This window comes from Semicossyphus pulcher, unplaced genomic scaffold (genome assembly GCF_022749685.1).
Source record: "Semicossyphus pulcher isolate SPU_LCO1_2020_fin unplaced genomic scaffold, fSemPul1.0.p SCAF_16, whole genome shotgun sequence".
In the NCBI taxonomy this organism is placed as follows: Eukaryota; Metazoa; Chordata; class Actinopteri; order Labriformes; family Labridae; genus Semicossyphus; species Semicossyphus pulcher.
This window is the reverse complement of record NW_027211670.1, coordinates 2,742,486-2,764,827: the sequence shown is the minus strand read 5'-3', so window position 1 is coordinate 2,764,827 and position 22,342 is coordinate 2,742,486. Positions and strand designations below refer to the sequence as shown.

At 47.0% G+C, this 22,342-nt stretch overlaps 2 protein-coding genes across 2 annotated transcripts in view; both read left to right on the top strand.

Moving 5' to 3' along the window:
* The window catches only part of LOC138593410 (uncharacterized), a 32,257-nt gene extending 27,954 nt beyond the window's left edge, over positions 1–4,303 (top strand). The window contains exons 42-48 of the mRNA XM_069664408.1: positions 92–176; positions 895–1,015; positions 2,295–2,426; positions 2,527–2,814; positions 2,954–3,086; positions 3,203–3,350; positions 3,421–4,303. Coding sequence (XP_069520509.1) covers positions 92–176; positions 895–1,015; positions 2,295–2,426; positions 2,527–2,814; positions 2,954–3,086; positions 3,203–3,350; positions 3,421–3,834 — 1,321 coding nt within the window. The 3' untranslated portion in view covers positions 3,835–4,303. The remainder of the gene's footprint in view (positions 1–91; positions 177–894; positions 1,016–2,294; positions 2,427–2,526; positions 2,815–2,953; positions 3,087–3,202; positions 3,351–3,420) is intronic.
* Positions 4,304–6,478: 2,175 nt separating this feature from the next.
* On the top strand, positions 6,479–22,228 carry bsk146 (brain specific kinase 146). Its single transcript, XM_069665014.1, has 5 exons — positions 6,479–6,671; positions 17,152–17,411; positions 17,523–17,725; positions 17,984–18,175; positions 18,258–22,228. The coding sequence occupies exons 2-5, from the start codon at positions 17,240–17,242 to the stop codon at positions 19,050–19,052; spliced, it is 1,362 nt and encodes a 453-aa protein (XP_069521115.1). The 5' UTR covers positions 6,479–6,671; positions 17,152–17,239; the 3' UTR covers positions 19,053–22,228.
* The last annotated feature ends 114 nt before the right edge of the window (positions 22,229–22,342 follow it).

Sequence of the window (22,342 nt, the reverse complement as noted above, 5' to 3'; positions counted from 1 at the left end):
TCTCAGCGTCCTCACATCAACACCTCAATATAATACATTCACTTTCTGACGTGTGTGTGTGTGTGTGTGTGTGTGTGTGTGTGTGTTTCAGGGAGCTGGTGAAACTGTTCTGCACTGAGATCAGTCACAGGAAGGAGCTGATGCGATTCCTGAGCGGCCTGATAACCTCGATCGATGTGAGTGAAACATGATCTCTAAACCAGGGGGGGCTCACAGTCACAGAGGTCAAAGGTCAACAAGTTTGATCCCTCTCTGTTTAATATCTGTAGTTTGTGAGCACAGTTTCCTTGCGGCCTGCTGTTACATTAATTAGTGACTGACTGATTAAAGGTTGTAACGATGTCACTCTGAAGTTTAACTCCTAATCACACACCAGAGTCAGACTGAAGTCACACGACTTCTTGAGTCCGCTTTAACTTTAGATGATTCCAGGTAGTGGATCAAACACTGGGCAGCACATGTTAATGAGATGAGACGTCTCACTTAGTTTGTGTCTTTAAGTGTGTGCTACACAAATATTATGTTGGACCTGACACCAGCTGATCGAGGCAGGAGGGACCGGAAAGTTCTGTGTCCTGTGAGGTAAAATGTGTTTTTATGAATGGAGTCTGGTGTGTTCGCAGAGAGGGATGTAACGTCTGTTTGTGGTTAAAAAAAACGACCTTTGATCCATCAAGGATGATGTTGCAGCCATTACAGCCTGTTTCACTGCAGCAGGACAAACACATCTACAGCAGACATTCACACACTGTTTGTACCTGTGAGTCATCAACACCCCAAAATATGTAAAAACAGGACCAGGTTTGAAAATACTGAAAGTTCCCTTTAAGGAAGTCTTGTCATCCTACGCCTGGTTATGTCTGAGCTTTGCTGCTGTTGTCCAAATGTGTGCAGGACCAAGACCCCAGGTCTCTGCAGAGATTCTTGCAGAAGGAGGACATCAGAGAGCTGCCCACTGAGGAGAAGCCGTGGGAAGTCCCAGAGCCCCCCACACTAGAGATGCACCTGGAGAGAGGTACGCAGGGCACACAGGGCTCACAAGTTAAATGGACTGTACTTATATAGCGCTTTTCTAGTCTTTGCGACCACTCAAAGCTGCTTTTACACTACATGTCACATTCACCCATTCACACACACATTCACACTGATGGCAGAGGCTGCTACGTAAAGTGCCCAACTGTCAATCAGATAACACATTCATACCCGTTGGCTAGGCCACCGGGAGCAATTTGGGGTTCAGTGTCTTGCCCAAGGACACTTCGACATGTAGCCTGAGGGAGCTGGGGATCGAACCTCCGACCTTCCGATTGAAAGACGACCGACTCTACAGCCACAGCCGCCCCAAGTTAGCCAGCACTGCACTGCAAGCAGAAATGATGTGAGCTGTTGTCAATGCACTATGTGACTCTGACAAACCTTACTGTAGCCGGTCACAGATGGACCTGTCAGTGGTTGTAAGGATGAGACGTGACAAATCTTTTGTCTGTTCTTCTTCTGATGTATAATTTACAGGATTATGAAGCTTTATAAAATGCTTCAGACATGACCTCACCAGAAACACTAATGTACACTGGAGGAGCGTTTCTATGCAGAGCTCTGAGGGTTCAAGGACAGTGAGTTTTTCATGATCACAGTCTTCATTAAGACCTGACGCTCTGTGTGCTGAGAGCTGCACGAGGCAGAGAGGTCAGACAGCTCTATCAAATATCTTGAGTCTGATCACTCAAAGTTGTGCTTTCAGCCTCAAAGTGACACAGCCAGCTGTGTTCCACCATCGATGAGACGGTCACGCTGCTGCCACAGCGTCATGTTCGAATACCTGCAGCTGATCAGACTCTGACGCTCACTGCAGCAGGAGACAGAGGCACTGACATCTTCCATCTGCAGCTTGACCCTGTTTCCATTATCATTTCACAGTATTCAGAGAGTCTCAGTACACCAGTACACACACACACACACACACACACACACACACACACACACACACACACACAGATAGCTGGTGTGTTTCTCAGATATGCTAATTCAGTTTGTTCACTGTCGTGTGTGGAGACATAAAAGAACAGCTGTTGCCAAGGCTCAAAGAGAGAGAAGCAGATCCTCACTGCAGCACACACACACACACACACACACACACACACACACATACACATATCTATGAGGATTAAAATGATCAAAAGACTTATGTTTATGACATAAGAGCAGAGAAGCTTTTCTATGATGTGTTGTACAGCTTGTATCCGTCCTTTCTTCTTCTTCTGTGGTGTTTAATGTGATTATTTGTTTTACTTCAGTGCTATCCAGGAGTAAGACCTCCATCAGCCCCCCTGAGGAGCACACTCGCCCTGCACAGGAGGACGGGGAGGAGAAGCTGGTCTGCTGGCCTCCTCGAGCTTCTATTCTGAACACAGGAAGCAGCCGCACAGGTATGCTGAGGAGGAGGAGGAGGAGGAGAAGGAGGAGGAGGAGGAGTCAGCACGATGACGCTGCAGGTTCTTATTTGTCATGTTCTCTTCATGCTAACAGCTCATGCAGCCGGAGGTGTGGTGGAAGCTGTCATGAAGATGTGGCCGCCTCCTGCAGCGCCTAAAGACAGAGACCCAGAGAGAGACATGGCCCCTCGAGGAGGTAGCCTTATTGTCCCCCAGAGTCCCAGCAGCTATGAGGGCAACCAGCCAATCAGGAGCAACTATGAAGGGAACCAGCCAATCAGGAGCAGCAGACCTGCAGAGCAGCCCGGCCCTCAGAAAGTCCTCGTCCATTCAGGACAACTGAACCCTGCAGCTGTGCCCACAAACACAGCAGGAGCAGCAGGTGTGAACATGTCCTTACAGCCTTCATGTGTTCATTTTCTAAACCCTGACTGTGTAAAAGGTTCCATAACTCTGCACACTGTGTTCATCAGTTCATCAGATACAAACCCTCTCTGTTCAACTCTCTGTCTGTCTCACAGAGCGCAGTCAGCAGAGTGAGTCTGACGGAGCAGAGAGAGGAGAGACCCTCACAGATCCCAGACCAGCTCACAGTCCTCCATCTGCACCGCCTGCTGAGACAGCAGCCAGCGAGCCGCCTGCTCCAAACAGCCTGTAGGCTTCTTCTGCTGTCACATCCCACATCTGAAAAACTAATGTTGGTTTTTACATAATCCCAACTCCCTTGCCTCCTCCTTCTCCTCCTTTTTCTCCCTCTGTCTCTCTCTCAGCTCCGTCCCGGAGGCCATGGTGCTCCCCAGTGTGTTTCAGGGGGCTGCAGCAGAGGCCCAGCGCCCCCCCCTGAACCTGGACTTCCCTGTGTGGAACGCTCAGGCCACGCTGGAGGACATGGAGCTCCACTGCCAGAGACCCAACACCGTCAGTACACCTACCGCTGCATGGTGTCCAAGTGTTAGTGAGTGTTCCTAACTCTGCCCTCGTCCTGTAGGTGGTGTTATCAGACGACCCCATGGACAGGGGGGCGATCGGAGAGTGGGGGGAGCAGCTCGTTAACTCCTTCCTGTGTCACTGGAGAGACAGCGGCGCCCCTGGAAGCCCGGCCGAAATCCTGTGGTGCAACCAGAGCGGAGAGAGCGGCCAGCCGTACGACTTCAGGCTGACGTTCGGTCCTGCAGGGAGGCCGGGGATGGTGTACGTGGAGGTGAAGGCGACCATCAAGAAGGATAAGTCGTTCATCCACCTCTCCGCAAACGAGCTGGACTTCGCCCTGAAGGAGAAAGAGCGATACCACATCTTCAGGGTGTACAGCGCCGGGGACTCACACAACGTCCGCCTGTGTCGCATCCAGAACCTGGCTCAGCACCTGCACACCAAGGACCTGTCTCTCTACCTGTTCGTATGAGGACCTGTCTCTCTACCTGTTCGTATGAGCACCTGTCTCTCTACCTGTTCGTATAAGCACCTGTCTCTCTACCTGTTCGTATGAGCATCTGTCTCTCTACCTGTTCGTATGGGGACCTGTATCTCTACCTGTTCGAATGAGCACCTGTCTCTCTACCTGTTCGTATGAGGACCTGTCTCTACCTGTTTGTATGAGGACCTGTCTCTCTACCTGTGCACCTGTCTCTGTGTGTAATCCTTCCTGCACTGAGTTTAGTTCTGTGAATGTGACACTTGTTCTGTTTCTTCCTGCTCATGAGAATCTTTGCACATTCCTTTTTCATCAGTGTGTTTTTACGGCGACAGACGCCGCTGTTTTCTACAAAGTGTTTTAAATTGTCCAGCAGACAAACTGAATGTTTTTAACCTTTTTATTGCCCCTACCTCACCCTGACTCCAGCATTCCTGTAGAATAAAACCTTTTTCTGTCAGTCAGTGACTCTGAGTCCGTTTGTCTCCTGCAGTGATGCTTAGAATGCTGCTTTAATTTGCATTATAACAAAGAGGCAGGTTCTATGGAGGCTCTTCTGGATGATCACACTGTACTTCTCTCACTTTACCCTGACAGAACGACACCAAAGGCCTGCGAGTCTCAATGATAGAATCACCATCTATGAATCAACAGTAGGATAGCGATGCTTGCTAACAGGACGTTTTTTCCCACCATGTGACGAGAGCTGGTGTAGAGATCACTAACACCCTCTGGGCTCAGTACCTCCCTGTTTTTCTCCTGTGATGCAACCTCTTGGTAACCACGGAGCCGATTCCAAACAACCGGACGTGCTGACGGGTCGCTGAGAGACAGACGCAGAGACGGCATGTTTGTGATCACAGCTGTATTAAAGCTGTAGTGTAATGCTGCAGAGGTCGCTTGTTGGTTCAAATGTGCTGCAGAAACTTCCTGTCCACTTCATTGTTACTGAGTCATATCAAGTCCTAACATGATTAAAGAGCATGAAGGCAGCAGGCATGAGTCGCACAGTGTAATATCACAGACACACAGAGGACGTCCATGTGAGGTTTGTTCTCCATAAAAACACACATTTATATTAGAGGTGGGACTCCTCAGCACTGCAGACTGTATGCCTCATCTGGTGGACTTATGATGCATTCAAGTGCAGCTTGTAAACTTCAACCCCAAAGCGCTTCACTCGTATATAAGAATCAAAATGTGATTTTGGATATGTGACACAAAGTTTCAACCAAACGATGTTTATAAAGGGGAATGTTTATTATTATCATTATTATTACTATTATTATACATATTTTTAGGTCTAAATGACTCGCAGGTATAAACAGTGTCTGAATGTCTCTAGTAGATGTGAAACAGGCTGTAAAGGCTGCAACATAATCCTTATGGTCTGTTGCTGCGTCCATCAGTCAGTTAGTTTGTGTTTAGCAGCTTGAAATGATTATTTTGGATCAAAAACAATATTTACATAACTAACAGTTACAATAACTCCATACTGCCCGTTCAGTTGTCTGAGGGTTTCAGAGTGCAGCAAGAGGTTAGCTAACGCTAAATCATCACCCTCTTTTGGTGCTAGCTTTGTTAGCAAGCTGCAGCCCTAACTCCTGCTGGCTGTGGTATTATTTGGGATGCAAATATTTGCTTGTAAAAGAAACACAACACTCCTCAGAGTGTTTTTAAGTACAACTGAACCCTGAAGGAGACATTCTCAGGTCGCATTGGTTGTGACTTGTCAATCACAGGTAGCCCCGCCCTAAACCCTCCCCTGCTTCCTGGTCTGTGTGACTCTAAATGGGAGCTTCAGTGACTAAATGAACATCATGCTGTGTTGAAGAAGACTTGAAACTAGAGACTGAGACCATAAACTCATTAGGAACATGTTTACTGAGGGAATAAATACTTATTAGCCCCATGTGCAGCATCAGGAGCAATATAATCTTTTTCTTAATAACTCATAATCTTGTGCAATAGAAGCTCTCACTTTGTAAAAACTATCAATACTACTGTGAATTTAACTGCCACCATCTCTTCCTGCCTACTTCTGTAAATAACTATTAATATTGTTTTTTCTTCTTGCACTGTCTCTTCTGCATTAACCCATACACTTTATATTTACACTTATATTTGAGTTATTTTTTGTACTGTATTTTTGGAGCTATCTGGCACTATAATTTCCTTTGGGATTAATAAAGTTCTATCTTATCTTATCTCATCTTATCTTATTTTATAAATCAAGAGGGAAGGAGGACCATTTTCTCACAGACTCCTATATAATCACACTCCTGAAATGCCCAACTGTTTTAAGATGTTCTCATTTTTAAAACATCCTTTCACTACTTCTTATAACCAGTCTATAATTTAGCATTTAATGAACTAAGTGATAGTTCCGACGGACCCTGAAGGCAGCATAGTCTGTACGGAGACAGGAGCAGCGGCGGCTCCCGGCGGAGCTGCGCTGCAATTGGCCAGAGCGAAGAAGAGGGGGAGGGCTTTTCTCCCCCCCCCCCTTCTCTTCCTTGCCTCACTACTGGTGCTCCTTTCCTCTGCTGCCTCCCCTCCCCTCTCCTCTCCTCCTCCTCTCCTCCTCCCATCCTAGAGGACGGAGCGATGCGGAGACAATAGGACGCAGAGCCGGAGGAGGCTGCAGGATGCTCGGCTTCATATCCACCGTCTCTCGGCTGCTCGGAGGCTCCTCTCGGCTCTCAGACACCCGGCGCTCCCCTCTCCTCTCCTGGCCTTAGTATGCGCTCAGACCCCGCGGTGTGTTCAGGTGCAGCCCGGGCTCACAGGGCGGAATCCAAAGCCCCCCTATGGAAACCGACTGACGGGTAAGTACCGGAAAAAACCCGGCTTCTTGTATCCTCACCTGCACTCACCCGCATCTCCCTCACCCAATCACACAGCAGAGAATTAATAACAGGAGGTGTTACACTGTGTGTTATTGTGCTCAGTTTTATTCATCAGGCCCGTTCTGTGCAGCGACACACACTGGAAACAATGTGTGTGTGTGTGTGTGTGTGTGTGTGTGTGTGTGTGTGTGTGTGTGTGTGTGTGTGTGTGTGTCCGCGCGCATGTGTGTGTTATCCTATTAATTTCCAGCAAACAGCACAAATGCTGCTTGTTAGCATCTTAGATTGATCACAATATTACAGATCATTAGAATTTATGTTATTGATCACATCCGCTCCTCCTCACCCCCGTCATTGGAGGAGGGGGGGGCGCCGGGTATCTGCAGCAGTGTGTGTGTGTGTGTGTGTGTGTCTGTGTGTGTGTGTGTGTGTGTGTGTATTGTGTGACAGTGATCCTCCTGAGTGTGGGTGCAGTCTGAGGACACACTGCAGGTGGATCCAACATGACGTCGCCTACAGGACAATAAAGAGAGCAAAATGTTTACATCCTCGTGCACGTGATGCGTTCACGGCTCACCGGGCCAAAGTGCACTGATATCACTGCTTTCTTTTTCACATTATTGAACTCGCTGCAGATAAATTCTGCAGAAGTCATGTAGGAGGGAACGTTATTAATCTTCTGTTTCTGCTCTGAGACACTGTGGGAGGGTTTCTGATCAAAGTGGGTTTAAGCTCATTGATGGCATGTAGAAGCAGACACATCAGACACACACACACACACACACACACACACACACACACACACACACATGCTCACACGCTCACACACACACCCAAGATAACACTCCAGATGATGAGTCACAATGTAGGTCACACAGACGCTCCGGTGTGTCTCGCTGGCAGCGGTGGAAACTTCAGCACAGCTTGTTCTCGTCACATCAGAGTTCAGCTTTGGTAGAAAATATTTAATATTTATATGACATATACATATATATGTCATGTAATATATGAATGTATATAAAGAAATGATGGTCCAGTGCAGGTGGTGCTTCACTGGTCAAAAGTCCTTTGTCTTCACTGGCCTGATGTTTCGCTCAGAGAAGCTCAGATTGTGTTAGCATGTTGCTCTGCTGCGGTCCACGTGATAAACTGTGTACACATAGAGAGTGTGTCACACACACTGTCTCTGTTTCGTGAATGGATACTAATCAGGCCAAAGCTTATACAACACATTTGATAACCCATTAGCCATTAGCATTAACCACTTCCTGGCTAACATTATTGCTAATACAGGAAAGCCATACATTCTTTGCTACAGGAATTTTAGCAAAGATGTAGCTGAATGCTAACGTTACACAAAAGCTAATGTTAGCATTCAGTCTCTTCATAGCTATCATTGCTGCTCTGTTGGGTTACACAGTGGTAATGTTAGCTAAAGCTAGCACGAGCAGCTGTTTAACTGCAGCTAATGGGTTATTAAAGATGTTGTGTTAACTTGAAGCACGTTTTATGAAACCGTGTGTTGTTCAGTTTGTGATCACATGAGGAGCAGAGATCAATGTCTCTGATTATCTTCTGTTCTTAAACGAGAGCAGCAGAGCAACATGTACAGAACAGCTCCTGAGAGTGAGCGCAGAGGCCGCTCATGTGTCTGTCAACATGTGGTTAAAAGGATATTTTACACTTTATTGGCAATTAAGTAGAAAATCAGATATTAATCAGTCATCAATCAGTTCTTATTTATATCATCAAACCATAACCAAAGTCATCTGAGGAGTTTATTGACAGTGAAGCCAGTAGAGCACCATAATGTTTTATTGTGTTTTATAATATATGGATCTTGACGTCTGCATGAATATTAAAGTCTCCTATAATGAGTGTTAACATGACAGCACATTGTCATGTCTCTGTGTGCGCTCGCTCTGCATCATTCATTTGGACTGCAGATATTTTACTGATGACAACATGATGAAGTTATGTGATGGTTATGTGTTAAAGATTTACATTTTTGAGCTCATGAGCGCCTCCCGCTGGTGATAATCGGTAATCACGAGCGCACACCTCCCAGATATCCAGACAGTGTTGCATGTGTGGCGTCCATGGTCGGCTCCGGTTGTAACTCTTGATTTTCCTGGCTGATGGTCGCTTTCCTTTTCAGACTGTTTGCTTCATCTGAGCGTCGAGTTTGTTTCTGTTTCTTTGGATTTTCACTTCTTTCTGAAGTTGTATCTGTAGTCATCCATCTTGTCTTTGTTTGTTCAGCCATAGTAGATTACTGTTTACTCGCAACACTTGCAGAGAGCAAAAAAGCAGCCGCTTAGCTCCGCCTACCCTCTCTGGCAGACCAACCACTGCTGGCTGATGGAAAACGCGTCACTAACTGGGCGCCGCCACAGACACCCAGTCTGTAATAATACTATATACTGTAGTTTAACATTTAAATCAACTTCATAAAGTGAGAGTGATTCCAGGTGTGCAGAGTGAACCTTTAAATACAGAGTGTGGGCCTGTTAATGAGAAGGTGTAAATGTGCTTTTAGGCTCTTAAGGTTTTCTTATTAGAAACAGGTCAGAGGTCAGAGGTCAGCTGCAGAAGGAGGAGGGCTGAGTGGTGATTGTTGTGACCACAGACTGTATAAAAAGATGGACGACATGACAGCTTCCTAAAAGTGAAGCCAAAACATTTCGGGCGCCCCCTGCTGACTGGCTGCAGTATAGCTCATAAAGCCCGCCTCCTCCATGTTAACAGATGGGACATGAGTCAAACTATAAAATCAAAATACATGTCCGATAAATTTTTGTCAAACATGGTTTCTGTCATTATAGCTAGTTATTATCATGCTGATTTATGTCCAAGTGTTCATTTTTCTGTTTAAGTTTATTTTTAATAAGTTATTTGATGCTGTCAAAATGATGATTGACAGCTCTGTGGACAAATTAGGCTCCTGCAGCCGATCAGTTCCGGGTGAGCGGAGCGGAGGACGATCCGTGAGTGTAAACGTAACTAAAACAATCACTACAGTCGCTGAAGTTTCCATACCTGTGAACATTAACCTCAGACCAACACAGAGAAGCTGTTCGGCTGTTAAACACGCCGGCGTGCGGGATCCTTGCTGTATTTTTGCTAAGTTAAGTGTGTGTTTGGGTTAGCGGAAGTGGCTGCGGCCGCTTCACTCGCCGATCTCTATTGCGCAGTCTCTGGCTCCATATGACGTCACCATCGCAAGATGGCAGCGCCTATCACAGGGGCTATTTTGGCATCAATTTCGTACAATGGGAGCAGATGGAGACGCGTTGTCCATCTATATATACAGTCATTGGTTGTGACCTGCAGTCGGAGCTGTAAACGTGTCAGGAACGTGCCACACTGTGGATTGATGTCAGTAGATGCTGCTGGTGCAGGGAGGACTGACACACTCTTAACTCTCTCTACACACACACACACACACACACACACACACACACAAACACTCACTTCCTGGCACTTTGCTACTGAACAGTCGTTGTCATTGTGTCGCTCTCCCTCTGTTTTCTCTCTCATTATTTTCTCTCCCATGATCACACACACAAACACTTTGATCGTGTGTGTGTGTGTGTGTGTGTGTGTGTGTGTGTGTGCTGCAGTCCTCTGATCATGCCGGTGTTTTTAAGCAGACCCAGATCCTGTGTGTGTTTGAAAATGCAGGGAGCAGGTCGTGTGTTTGGCTCTTACATTAGTGCAGACTGAGAGGTCGTGAGATGTGCAGAGGATGGAGACGCCGTGGCTCTGAGGGTGGAGGTCAGTGTGGTTGCAGCAAGTGCTGGTGCTGGTGCTGGTGCTGGTGCTGGGGTGGATGTGGGTTTGTGATCATTTTCTTGGCGCGCTGAATGCCCGCTGGTTGCATAAGCAGTCTGGGATGTATTCGGCTGCAGCCCCCGGTCCTTGCTCTGATTCCACAGAGGGCTGGAGCTGGTGGCACAGAGTGACAGTGAGGAGGAGGAGGAGGAGGAGGAGGAGGAAGAGGAGAGATGAGGAGAAGGAGGAGGACAAGGGGAGAGGAGGAGGGGGCCTGGGGGTTTGGGGTTGGATTTGTGCTCAGTTGAAAGGAAAATGACGCACTTGGTGTGATTTTCCAGGACGCTGCGTCTGTAAGCCTGTGTTGTGTTCAGGTGCAGATCTAAGGAGGACAGGATGTTATGAAACGGTTGGTTTCAAGTCTCAAACAAACCCTCACTCATACATTCAGGTCTTTGCACAACACACTCACTTAGCCTTACACATATCAGTTTATCATTAGTTATTGTATTGATTGAATTTGGGGATAAATCAGAAGAGGCCCAACAATCAATCAGTCAGCTGATATTAACCTCCAGCATCGGGGATGGATGATGGATGGATGGGTGGGTGATGGATGGATGGATGTTGGATGGATGGATGGATGGATGGAATGATGGAATGATGGATGTTGGATGGATGGATGGATGATGGATGGATGGATGGATGGATGTTGGATGGATGGATGGGTGATGGATGGATGGATGGATGATGGATGGATGGATGATGGATGGATGGATGGATGGATGTTGGATGGATGGATGGGTGATGGATGGATGGATGGATGTTGGATGGATGGATGATGGATGGATGGATGGATGGATGGAAGGATGGATGGATGGATGGATGGATGGATGGATGGATGGATGATGGATGGATGGATGGATGGATGGATGATGGATGAATGGATGGATGGATGGATGATGGATGAATGGATGGATGATGGATGAATGGATGGATGGATGGATGTTGGATGGATGGATGGATGTTGGATGGATGGATGGATGGATGGAATGATGGAATGATGGAATGATGGATGTTGGATGGATGGATGGATGATGGATGGATGGATGGATGGATGTTGGATGGATGGATGGGTGATGGATGGATGGATGGATGATGGATGGATGGATGGATGTTGGATGGATGGATGGGTGATGGATGGATGGATGGATGTTGGATGGATGGATGATGGATGGATGGATGGATGGATGGAAGGATGGATGGATGGATGGATGGATGGATGGATGATGGATGGATGGATGGATGGATGGATGATGGATGAATGGATGGATGGATGGATGATGGATGAATGGATGGATGGATGGATGATGGATGGATGGATGATGGATGGATGGATGGATGGGTGATGGATGGATGGATGGATTGGTGATGGATGGATGGGTGATGGATGGATGATGGATGGATGGATGGATGGATGGATGGATGGACGGACGGTGCATCAAATAGACTTCCTGTGGTAGAACACCAGCACCTCACATTTGTAACTGAGCTCAGAACACCTGCAGAGTAACAACAGCTAAGGATGTGAACACATTTGATCAGAAGATGTTGGTGCTGATTTCATACATCATCTGCTGATCAATAGAGGTTATAAACACTGTACTGTGACCCTGCTGTGACCCTGCTGTGACCCTGCTGTGACCCTGCTGGGACCCTGCTGCACTGATTTACAGCAGAATCTCCAAACTCATATTCATATATTTAACATGTGTCTGCATGATAGCTGCTGTTCAACGTTAGCATGTGCTCAGAGTCACTCTTTATTACAAAGACTCTCACGTGATTACCAACCTTTACGTCAAAGCTAAGCTAACAACTCTGTAAGCGTTCACTGAGACGTATACCAGAGCTAACGACGGACGAGTTAGCTGTGGACACACGAGACGGAGAGAGCAGTCACAACGACAAACACCACTAAGACACAGAGAACAGAGCGCAGGTTATTTAAGATGAGACCAGGTTTGATGGTTGTTAACACACCTGTTCACAACCTTTATTCAGGTTAAAGGTTAAAGGTTAAGATCTGCAGGTGACTGTGCTGCAGCCTCAGGTACCCAAAGATCACCCAGAGCTCCATCATGGCTCCATGTGCTGACCAGAGGCTGCAGGGATTATGGGTAATATGGTTCTGTACAGTGATCACTCACAGACACCATCAATCCTCTGAATGAACAGACAGATGTTGCAGCTGTAGGTCACACCTGTAGGTCACACCTGATAACCTGCAGGCTGAATGTTAGGACGAGGTGTACGTCCCATTACTTCTGTCCAATCAGGTTTCGTCCCTGTAGGATTCTGTCCAATCACAGGCTCTGCAGGTGTCTCTGTGCGACACGCAGCTGGTGACTTACATCTGTTGTTATCAGTGAGCGTGTGTGACGCAGCACACACACATTTATCCCGACCTGGTGACTCATGCAGTCTGTTCATGCTTAACACACACACACACACACACACACACACACGCTTGCTCTGTCTCACCTGAAACAACCACGTTCAGTCTCTCACATTATTGATTATATTATTGATTATTGTCTTTACAACATTAACAAGCAGCTACTTTGTCTCAGTGTGAACTCTGGTCAGACCTTTGCAGAGGAGGATGAAGGACTTTAACCAGCTGGTTAGCTAACGTTAGCAGCAGCTCCACTCTCACATTTAAACAGCTTTGTTCACTGAAACTTTCTGAGGAACGTTTATGAATGAAAAAAGAACAAACAGTTTAAAGTCAGTGTCGCTCTGATGCTCGTCTGTGGACACATCCAGGCGAGCTGCTGCTAACGTTAGCTCGCCTTCCACCTTCCTCACCTGCAGCTCCAATAACGCCTCAGTCAGAGGTGGGCGTTTGCTGCTTGTGCAGACAGAAGCTGCACACTCACTAGCTGTAGTTGTTTCCGCTGCGTCTGACAGGCTGATCTACATCATGTACACATGTCCAACGTTTCCCATAGGCATGAGCTGCCCTATAGAGAGAGTTCGATCACGGCCCGACATGCTGCTGCTCTGTGAGCAACCGAGCAGCTACTAAAGAAGCATGCTGACAGAGTCCACTCAGGATGATGAGGCTCAAAGTGCGCTGAATGTACGTGAGTCTGTTTGTGTGCAGCGTGTCTCTCTGTTTTTAATCCTGTCTAATAAGCAGAGTTGGTTAGACTCACATACACAAACGTCAGCTGAATGTAGTTAAACTCATCATCATTAAGAATCTGTATCGTTCCTGCTGCTGTCGTCTTAAAACATGAGCACAGCAGCAGCAGTGAGGTCTGCAGGAGCGGCTGACCCGTGTCCACACCTGACAAACACTTCTCAGGAGGCGCTCGTCTTCAGCAGCCACTGTGCAGAAACTCCTTCAAGTCAAAGTGTGACTCCTGGATTCACAGCTCCACAGATGAGCCTGTGTGTGCACCCGAACACGCTGCAGACATGAGAGCACGGATCTGAGCTGTGACCAAAGCAAACACACTCAGTTTGTCATGAAGCATGTGAAAGGTTGTTCTCTGTGTGCACGGGGTCACAGCAGACTCTATCTGGCTCATCCCACCTGTGATCACAGGACACCACGATACAACACACATGTGAACACCTGCAGCAGTGACACACAAAAACTTTTTGTTTCAAACGTCTGGTCTTTGCTTTTTAGATCAATAACATCAAATGTCATCACAGAACCATTTTCTCTGCCCCTCACAGTTAGAAGGTTCCTGGTTCGAGTCCCTGTTCAGACGTAGTGGGCCTTTCTGTGTGGAGTCTGCATGTTCCCCCCGTGCATGCGTGGGTTCCCTCCGGGTTCTCCGGCTTCCTCCCACAGTCCAAACACATGCTCGTTAGGTTCACTGGTGACCGTAGGTGTGAGTGTGAGCATGAAAGGTTGTCTGTCTCTGTGTGTCAGCCCTGTGATTGACAGGTGACCTGTCCAGGTGTAACCCCGCCTCCGTCCCCAACAACCCTGAACAGGATAAGATATACGCAGTGTGGCCTCAGTGATAAAGTGCTGCACATATAGATGCATTTTTATGTTTATCACTCTGCAGAACCAACACACACACACACACACACTGTGCAGCATGAATCCTGCAGTGCTACAGTGAACACTTCTCACCCTAGACATAAACAAATGGCCGTCTCTGTTTACAGCTCTCTGCCTCCCTCCTGTGTGTGTGTGCGCGTGTGTGCTTGCATGCGTGCGTGTGTGTGTGTGTATTGCACGTGTCCAAGGGCTTTTATTTAAGGCAGAGAGAGATACAGTACATCCTCTCTGCGCTGCCATTTGTCACCCAAACTGACTCACCCTCCTCACCTGCTGGTGTCAACTTCCTGTCTGCTTCACACACACACACACACACACACACACACACAGAGGAACACAAAGGCCTGCAGAGGGGATGAAAAGGTTCTAACGCAGCCTTAATGTGTGTGTTGTTCTGTCTCATAGCAGGTGACAGAAACAGATTTAAGGATCTGAGGAACAATCAGATTGATCTAAGATGTGTCTGTGTGTATGTGTGTATGTGTGTGTATGTGTGTATATGTGTGTGTATGTGTGTGTCTCTGTGTGTCTCTGTGTATGTGTATGTGTGTATGTGTGTGTCTCTGTGTGTGCTGATGATGAAGACGTTGCTGTAAATATGGCCGCTGTCCAAATGTTGCTGCGTTTCCTGCAAAGAGCGTCAGGAAGCAGATTCACGAGTGTGTGCTCAGGGATGGAGAGAGGCTGCTTTCCAGCTCCTCGGGTTATGTAATGAGTGTGTGTGTGTGTGTGTGTGTGTGTGTGTGTGTGTGTGTGTGTGTGTGTGTGTGTGTGTGTGTGTGTGCGTGTGTGTGTGCGTGTGTGTGTGTGTTTAGTGCCGATATTTCTTCCACGTGTTCCTGGATCTATAGCGCACGGGTCAGGACTTGGCAGGTCTTGCTGCTCAGGAAGAAAAAATCACTAAGAATAATCACACTGCAGCAGGGAAAGGATTTGCTCGAAAGGACTGTTATTGGCTGTTTGTGTGTGTGTGTGTGTGTGTGTGTGTGACTCAGCTCACAGCCCTGACATCCCCCTCGGCTAGTAGCATTTAGAATTGCTTGCGCCTTCACTGCAGATAATTAGCATTTTCAGAGACGATCACGCTGCAGATCAGAGCAGACTGTGAGCTGCAAATACACATACACACACACACACACACACACACTCCTGTTATATCAGAACATGTCTGATCTGTGTGATCAATATGTCGGCACCTTCACAGACGACATGTTTCAAGCAGAAGCAGGAGGTTGAGATGTTGCTGTGACGCTCTGAACATATCAGCCATGTTTCTACTGCAGGAAGGTTCCTCAGGGACCAGGAACCTTTAAAGTACCTCTGTGTTATTTATCCCTACATTAACTGATGATGTTTTCAGCTCTCTTTGTCTGTTTGTATTTGTTCAACTTTTGCAAATGCTTACAGATACAGTATGTGTTCTTCTGTGGTTCTCGTATTGATCCTGCTGTCGGCCTACTGACCGATCAGGAAGGAACCAGTGGTGTTTGAACGTGTCTGTCTTTAGGGGGTAAAATAATAAAAGCCTGGTCTCTGCGGTGCAAACATACAGAGTTCCATTGAAGGTTTTCTTGTTCCTGTGGAATCACAGCTTACAGTTTACTTTCATTGAAGAAAATAAAGATGCCCGACACGTCTCCACCTCCTCTCATTGTACTAAAGTGTATCCAGAGTGTGTGCGGTAGTATCAGCAATATCGATGTCCCGCCCCTTCCTCTACCCGACACACACCTTTACCTTGTGTCATGGCGTGTTGGAGCCCTCAGGTGTCCTTGGCGTGTTGGAGCCCTCAGGTGTCCTTGGCGTGTTGGAGCCCTCAGGTGTCCTTGGCGTGTTGGAGCTCTCAGGTGTCCTTGGCGTGTTGGAGCCCTCAGGTGTCCTTGGCGTGTTGGAGCCCTCAGGTGGGCTCAGTCTGCAGCAGAACAGCTTCTTGTGTCGGTCTGAAGCAGATATTCACGCTTATGGAAAGTTCACTGACTGTAGTGTTAGTGTTAGTTACATCTCCTCTCGCCGTTCCTCCTCTACTCTGCTACTCGGGATCAGAACGTGGCAGGAGCCCCATTTGTCCACAGAGCTGTCAATCATGAGGCCACACCCCCCTTTTTATAGCATCAAATAACTAATTAAAAGTAAAGTTGTCAGAAAAATGAACACTGTGACATAAATCAGCATGATAAGAACTAAATAGAAACAGAAACCATGTTTGAGAAAATGTATTTGACGTGTATTTGGATTTTATAGTTTGACTCATGTCCCATCTGTTAACATGGAGGAGGCGGGCTTTATGAGCTATACTGCAGCCAGTCAGCAGGGGGCGATAGAGAGGGGTTGAGCTGTGATGTCGGCCATCTTTTTATAGTCAATAATGCTGCCTGTCTGTATGTGGTGTCATTGTTTCTCAAGCACAAACATGATAAAACAGATTTTCTTTTGTTCATGTGACTCATGTTCTTCTTGCAGGTTTCTAGATCACAGTTAAACTCTGACAGCATCGAGTAGACAGAACCTTGTTGTTCCTTGAGAAGCTGGGACACGAGAACAAGAATAAAAGTGCATTTTTACACCGAAGATGTTTCCTCTCTTGTTTCTGCACAGCCTCACCAGGTGTTAGCTGCTCTCGCCCATCCTCAGAGTTCGCACCCCAGTTTCTTCCCCTGGTCCGTCCCCTAAAGCCGTCCCCACAATGAGTTCCTCTCCGCTGGTGTCTCGAGCCAACATGGACATCCTGGACGAGCTGCAGCTGATCGCAGCCCAGAACCTGGAGCAGCTGGAGGTCAACAAGTACTACGAGGTGATCCGGGAGCTGGGGAAGGGCACCTACGGCAAGGTGGACTTGGTCATCCACAAGATCCGAGGTGAGGGGACACAAAAACACACCGAATGCAGGAACATGCCCAGACAAACATGCTGCTTTGAGTATAAGAAAGAAACAAATAAAGTCTATTTCTCTTGTTTTGACCCTGAAGGTACAAAAATGGCACTGAAGTTCCTGAAGAAGAAGACGACCAAGCTGAAGTCGTTCCTGCGGGAGTACAGCATCTCCCTCTACCTGTCGCCCTGCCCGTTCATCATCAACATGTTCGGCATCGCCTTCGAGACAGACGAGTACTACGTGTTCGCTCAGGAATACGCTCTGGCAGGAGACCTCTTCGACATCATTCCTCCACAGGTGCTCCATCTCATCTTCTATTCTGCTTCTTTGGATCTTTTCGCTCAAGGACAAAAACATGCATCTCTTCAAGTCCTTCTGAAGTTAGAACACAGTTAAATTAGACCAATGAGAAAGAGACATGTCCAAGGGTTGACTTTATTTTGACATTTGTTGATCTGCCTCATTTCTGAAAAGACTTGGTATTCACAATAAAAGTACCAAAAGTATTTCACCTCATTGGCATAAAAGTCTAATGTCCCCCGTCTGTTCCTTCAGGTGGGTCTTCCTGAGGTGGTGGCAAAGCGCTGCGTGCACCAGGTAGCCATCGCTCTGGACTACCTGCACTGTAAGAAGCTGGTCCACAGAGACATCAAGCCTGAAAACATCCTCATCTTCGATCGAGAGTGCCGCAAGGTCAAGCTGTCCGACTTCGGCATGACCCGACGAGCCGGCTCACCCGTCAAAAGAGTGAGTAACCCTTCTGTCTGTCTGTTATCTCTGATTCTCTCCTGTTTGCACCTGGTGTTCACCTGTTGGGCTCCCCCTCCAGGTGAGCGGCACCATCCCCTACACGGCCCCTGAGCTCTGCGATGTGTCTCGCCACGAAGGCTTCTGCGTGGACTACAGCACTGACGTCTGGGCCTTCGGCGTGCTGCTCTTCTGCATGCTGACGGGAAACTTCCCCTGGGAGAAAGCTCTGCCGTCCGACTCCTTCTACCAGGAGTTCATCCGCTGGCAGAGGAGGAGGACCAACACGGTGCCGTCCCAGTGGAGGCGCTTCACCGAGCAGGCGCTGCGCATGTTCCGCCGGCTGCTGTCTGTGGAGCAGGACCGCCGATGCTCCGTCAAAGAGGTGTTCGGATACTTCAGCCACTCCTGGATGCTCGACGCTGAGAACAACAACAACCACGGCAACAGCAACAACCACAGCAACAGCAACACCAACAGCAACAGCGGAGGAGGTGGGGAGAGGGTTGGTGGTGGAGGAGGGGGTGGAGGAGGCGGAGGGGTACGAGGTGAGGTGGACGGTACTATTTCGTCATCTTCATCCGGTGAGGAAGACGAGGAGCTCCTGGTTGAGAGGATGAAGCAGCAGACTTTATCTCCTCTCTCCCCACTCTCACCCCTCTCCCCTCTCTCCCCCATGTCTCCAGTGGGGGTGGAGCGAGGGAATGGAGGCGGGGCTAAAGGCGGGATGATGGAACCCGGTGGCGGCCACCATTTTGTGTCCGTCTCCACCAACAGCTCCGTGTCGTCCACCAACAGCTACGATCGAATGCCGAGAGAGAGCGGCTCGCCGGGCGGCCGCATGCTGGTGGCCACGCCCATCGAGATCTGCGTCTGAGCGCGTCAGAATGATAGCGTTGTCACAGACTCACCCGTACACACTTTTATACCTCTCTTCAGCTGCTTAGATGTGCATGCGTGGAAAAGAAACAGACACTGAGTAGTTTGGACGGGAAGAGCACACATGGAAGACTTTGACAGGATAAGTAGAACAAACATTCCTCTGATCGTGGCTCGTGAGAAGTCTCATCTACACCTTGATTACGATTCATGACGTTCGTGAAACCCAAAAGAAAAAAGAAAAATTGCTTCCACTCGAGATTCTGTCACTAAAACCATCCAGAAAGAAGACCAAAATGTATTTCTTAAAGCAATACTTCCAGCAAAAAAAGCAGACGGAGACACAGAAGTGTTGTCGTGCGGTGTGATCTCTTCAGGACGGAGCGGCCGTTTGTGAACGCAGCCCGGCGACAGAGGAGTCGTGTTTTAGACTAAAAGACTAAAAGCGTTTGAGGAATAACCTGTAAGATAAAAACGTGCGAGCGGTGGTTTTAAATGTTTCATGTGTAACAAAATGTGAACGTGTGAGCGTGTTCGTGTGGGTTTCTGCTCGTATGAATCCACAGGAAGTGGACTTCTTTTCTTTTGAGAATTTTTTTATTTATTTGAATCTAAAAGACGACACTCTATTTTTTCTATTGTTTTTGTAAAGCAGCTTTCTTTGTTTTCAGTTCGACTTCACGTTGTCACTGTTCCAGACGTTGTCTGGTGTACATATCGAGAGGAGGTTTGACGGCTGGTTTTCAGGTGGATATTTTCAGCTTGATGTCGATGGCGTCAGACCAGACGGAGAGAAAGCTTCTGATGATGTCTCTGTTCCCCATGTCAAACACATCTACTTCACAAAGACTTTTTTCTACACCAGATTCTGTTTTCTTTGAAGCTTTTTGCGAACGTTCGGTTTGAATCGCTTCTGTTGACTTTGAAATTTTAGCATAAAAGAAAAAATGGTTCTTAGCATTTTCAATTCAATCTAAAAAAAATCAGAGAAAATGTTAAAACGTCACTTTTATAAACTGCATGACGAGTAGCTCAAACTGACAAAACACTGAACCGGCTTCACACAAAAAAAAAACGTGTTAAAAAAGGATAAAAAGAAATGTAACATGTCGTGATGTGGATTTTTTGCCGTAGCACAATTTCTTGCATTTTGTCCCAGAGTGAATATCGCTGTCATGATCTCCTGAGACATCCTAGGGCTAAAACTCTGAACACTCACTGCCTTCACACGGCGGCCATTTTCTTCTGACCTCATGCAGGACGTGGAAGATTAAAGGCTTTGATAGTGTACCTCATTAGCTACTGTTAGACAAGCGCTAACGTTAGCATTTAACTACTCTCTAGCTAATGTCACCCTTTGATTGTGTAACAGGGTGAGATAAGTTTCTTGCTTACGGTAAGGTAAGCTAGGAGTGGCTGGATGCTAACGTTAGCTGTGAAGTGATCAGGGAATCGTTGAATTTCCCAGTTAATGCATATCCTGCGTATGTTGCAGCTGTCACACGGTAATGTTAGCTTGGAGGTTGTGAATGCTAACATTAGCTGTTGTCAAACAGAAGCTAACAGGTTTTACAGGTGTTGTTTACCTTGAAAAACGGCCTGATCGTCTCTGTCCGGTGTCTCCAACATGCGTTACGATCCTGAACACAGCAGGACAAGAGGATATCCTGACGTCATGACATCAGAGGAAAATGGCCGCCGTGTGAATATAGTGATGAATTAGTTTCTATTCAGTGTATTGTATTTGTATTGCTATTAACGTTGTGTACATTTGACCACATTCAGGAGCAGAAAAAAGCAAAGCATGAGGACACAGAGTGAAAGTAGGGACTTAAATTATGTACTTTAGAGGTTTTTGCTTCTAAACTGCCACTTTTAGTGAAGTAGTGTGGCCTAGATGTTTTTTTTAAATTAACAGCTAAAAGTAATCTGTTCCTTTCTTTGACTCATGAATATTTCCTGAATAATTTGAAGAAAAAAAGCTTTGGATCCTGCGCAGGAATGAGCGTTTAGTGACATAAATCTGCATGAACTTGTGTGTGCTGAAGCTCTGTTGTGAACCCGTCTCTCCTGTCACAAGCTGTAGTCTCTGTAGACGTAGCTGCACACCACATGTTCCTTTATGCCGAGACAGTCAGACACACTGACTGACGATCAGCTCAGCTCTTACAGAAAGTGATCATGTTCACACAGCTGCTCCAGGACCAGCCAGCGACGATGGTAACAACTACATCTTGTGACAATCTCTGACCTCATCAGCAGCTTCTGACTCAGAACAAAGGACGCTCCTCACTCGCTCTGTGGACACGCTGTCCTCTGCAGCCAGCTGCAAGCTTTCACATGATGCATGAAGAGGAGATTCATTACCTCATCATGGTCTCTTAACCCTTCGACACATGATCTTCACTTTATTAAACCCTCCGTTTAATTACAAGTCAAATGTGTAAATGTAGCAGACGGGTAGTTATGGCTCTAACTTAAGAAAAGGCATTTTCTTTGATGATAAAATACAACACAGACATCTTCATAGTAAAACACTCTGCAGGTTTTGTTTAAACTTTCATTCTGACCAAGTTACAGCAAACTGACTGGAACGAATGAGTGCCGAGGAAAGTCAATAATAATTCAACACGAAGTCTCATCTGATCATTTGACCCAGAAGCTCCTGAATTGAGCGTCGTCCTACAGATCGATGAGATATTTTCAAAAGGTTTTATATCCCAACATGAGGTCACGTCCTCGACCCTGAGCTCACTGAACTCTGTAATGTAAATTAAAGTTACATGAACAGGAACTATTCGAACTTATTACTTACAGAGCATTTGTTAATCAGAGGAGAGACCACACGGCACACCTGCACGACAGGTTTGTGGTTCCCTGCTTGTAGTGGAGATCACAGCTCATCTTATGTACGTTGAAAAGTGAGCAGTGTGAGCAGAGCATCAGGTAACAGACACCAAAGGTTGTGACTCAGAAGCTGCCCCACCCCCCCACCCCGCTCTGACGTGACGTGTTGTAATACAGCTCGGTGTCTCTCTGTCCGCTCACATGTTCCTCATCATTCTGCTGGAGTTTTAGTGAGTAGATGACCACAGCACTAGAACTCGTATCCGGTTCTGTCTTTGCAATACAACTGTCTTCCTGTAAGCTCAGATTAAGTCAATAAAAAGAGAATTCTTGTTGGACTTTGTGTCTTTTTCCCCGCAGGCCTGCGAGCTCGTCTCGTCACCAGAGGACAAAATGTGAATTTATGGTGGAGTATCGAGTCTGAACATGAAAACATTGTGG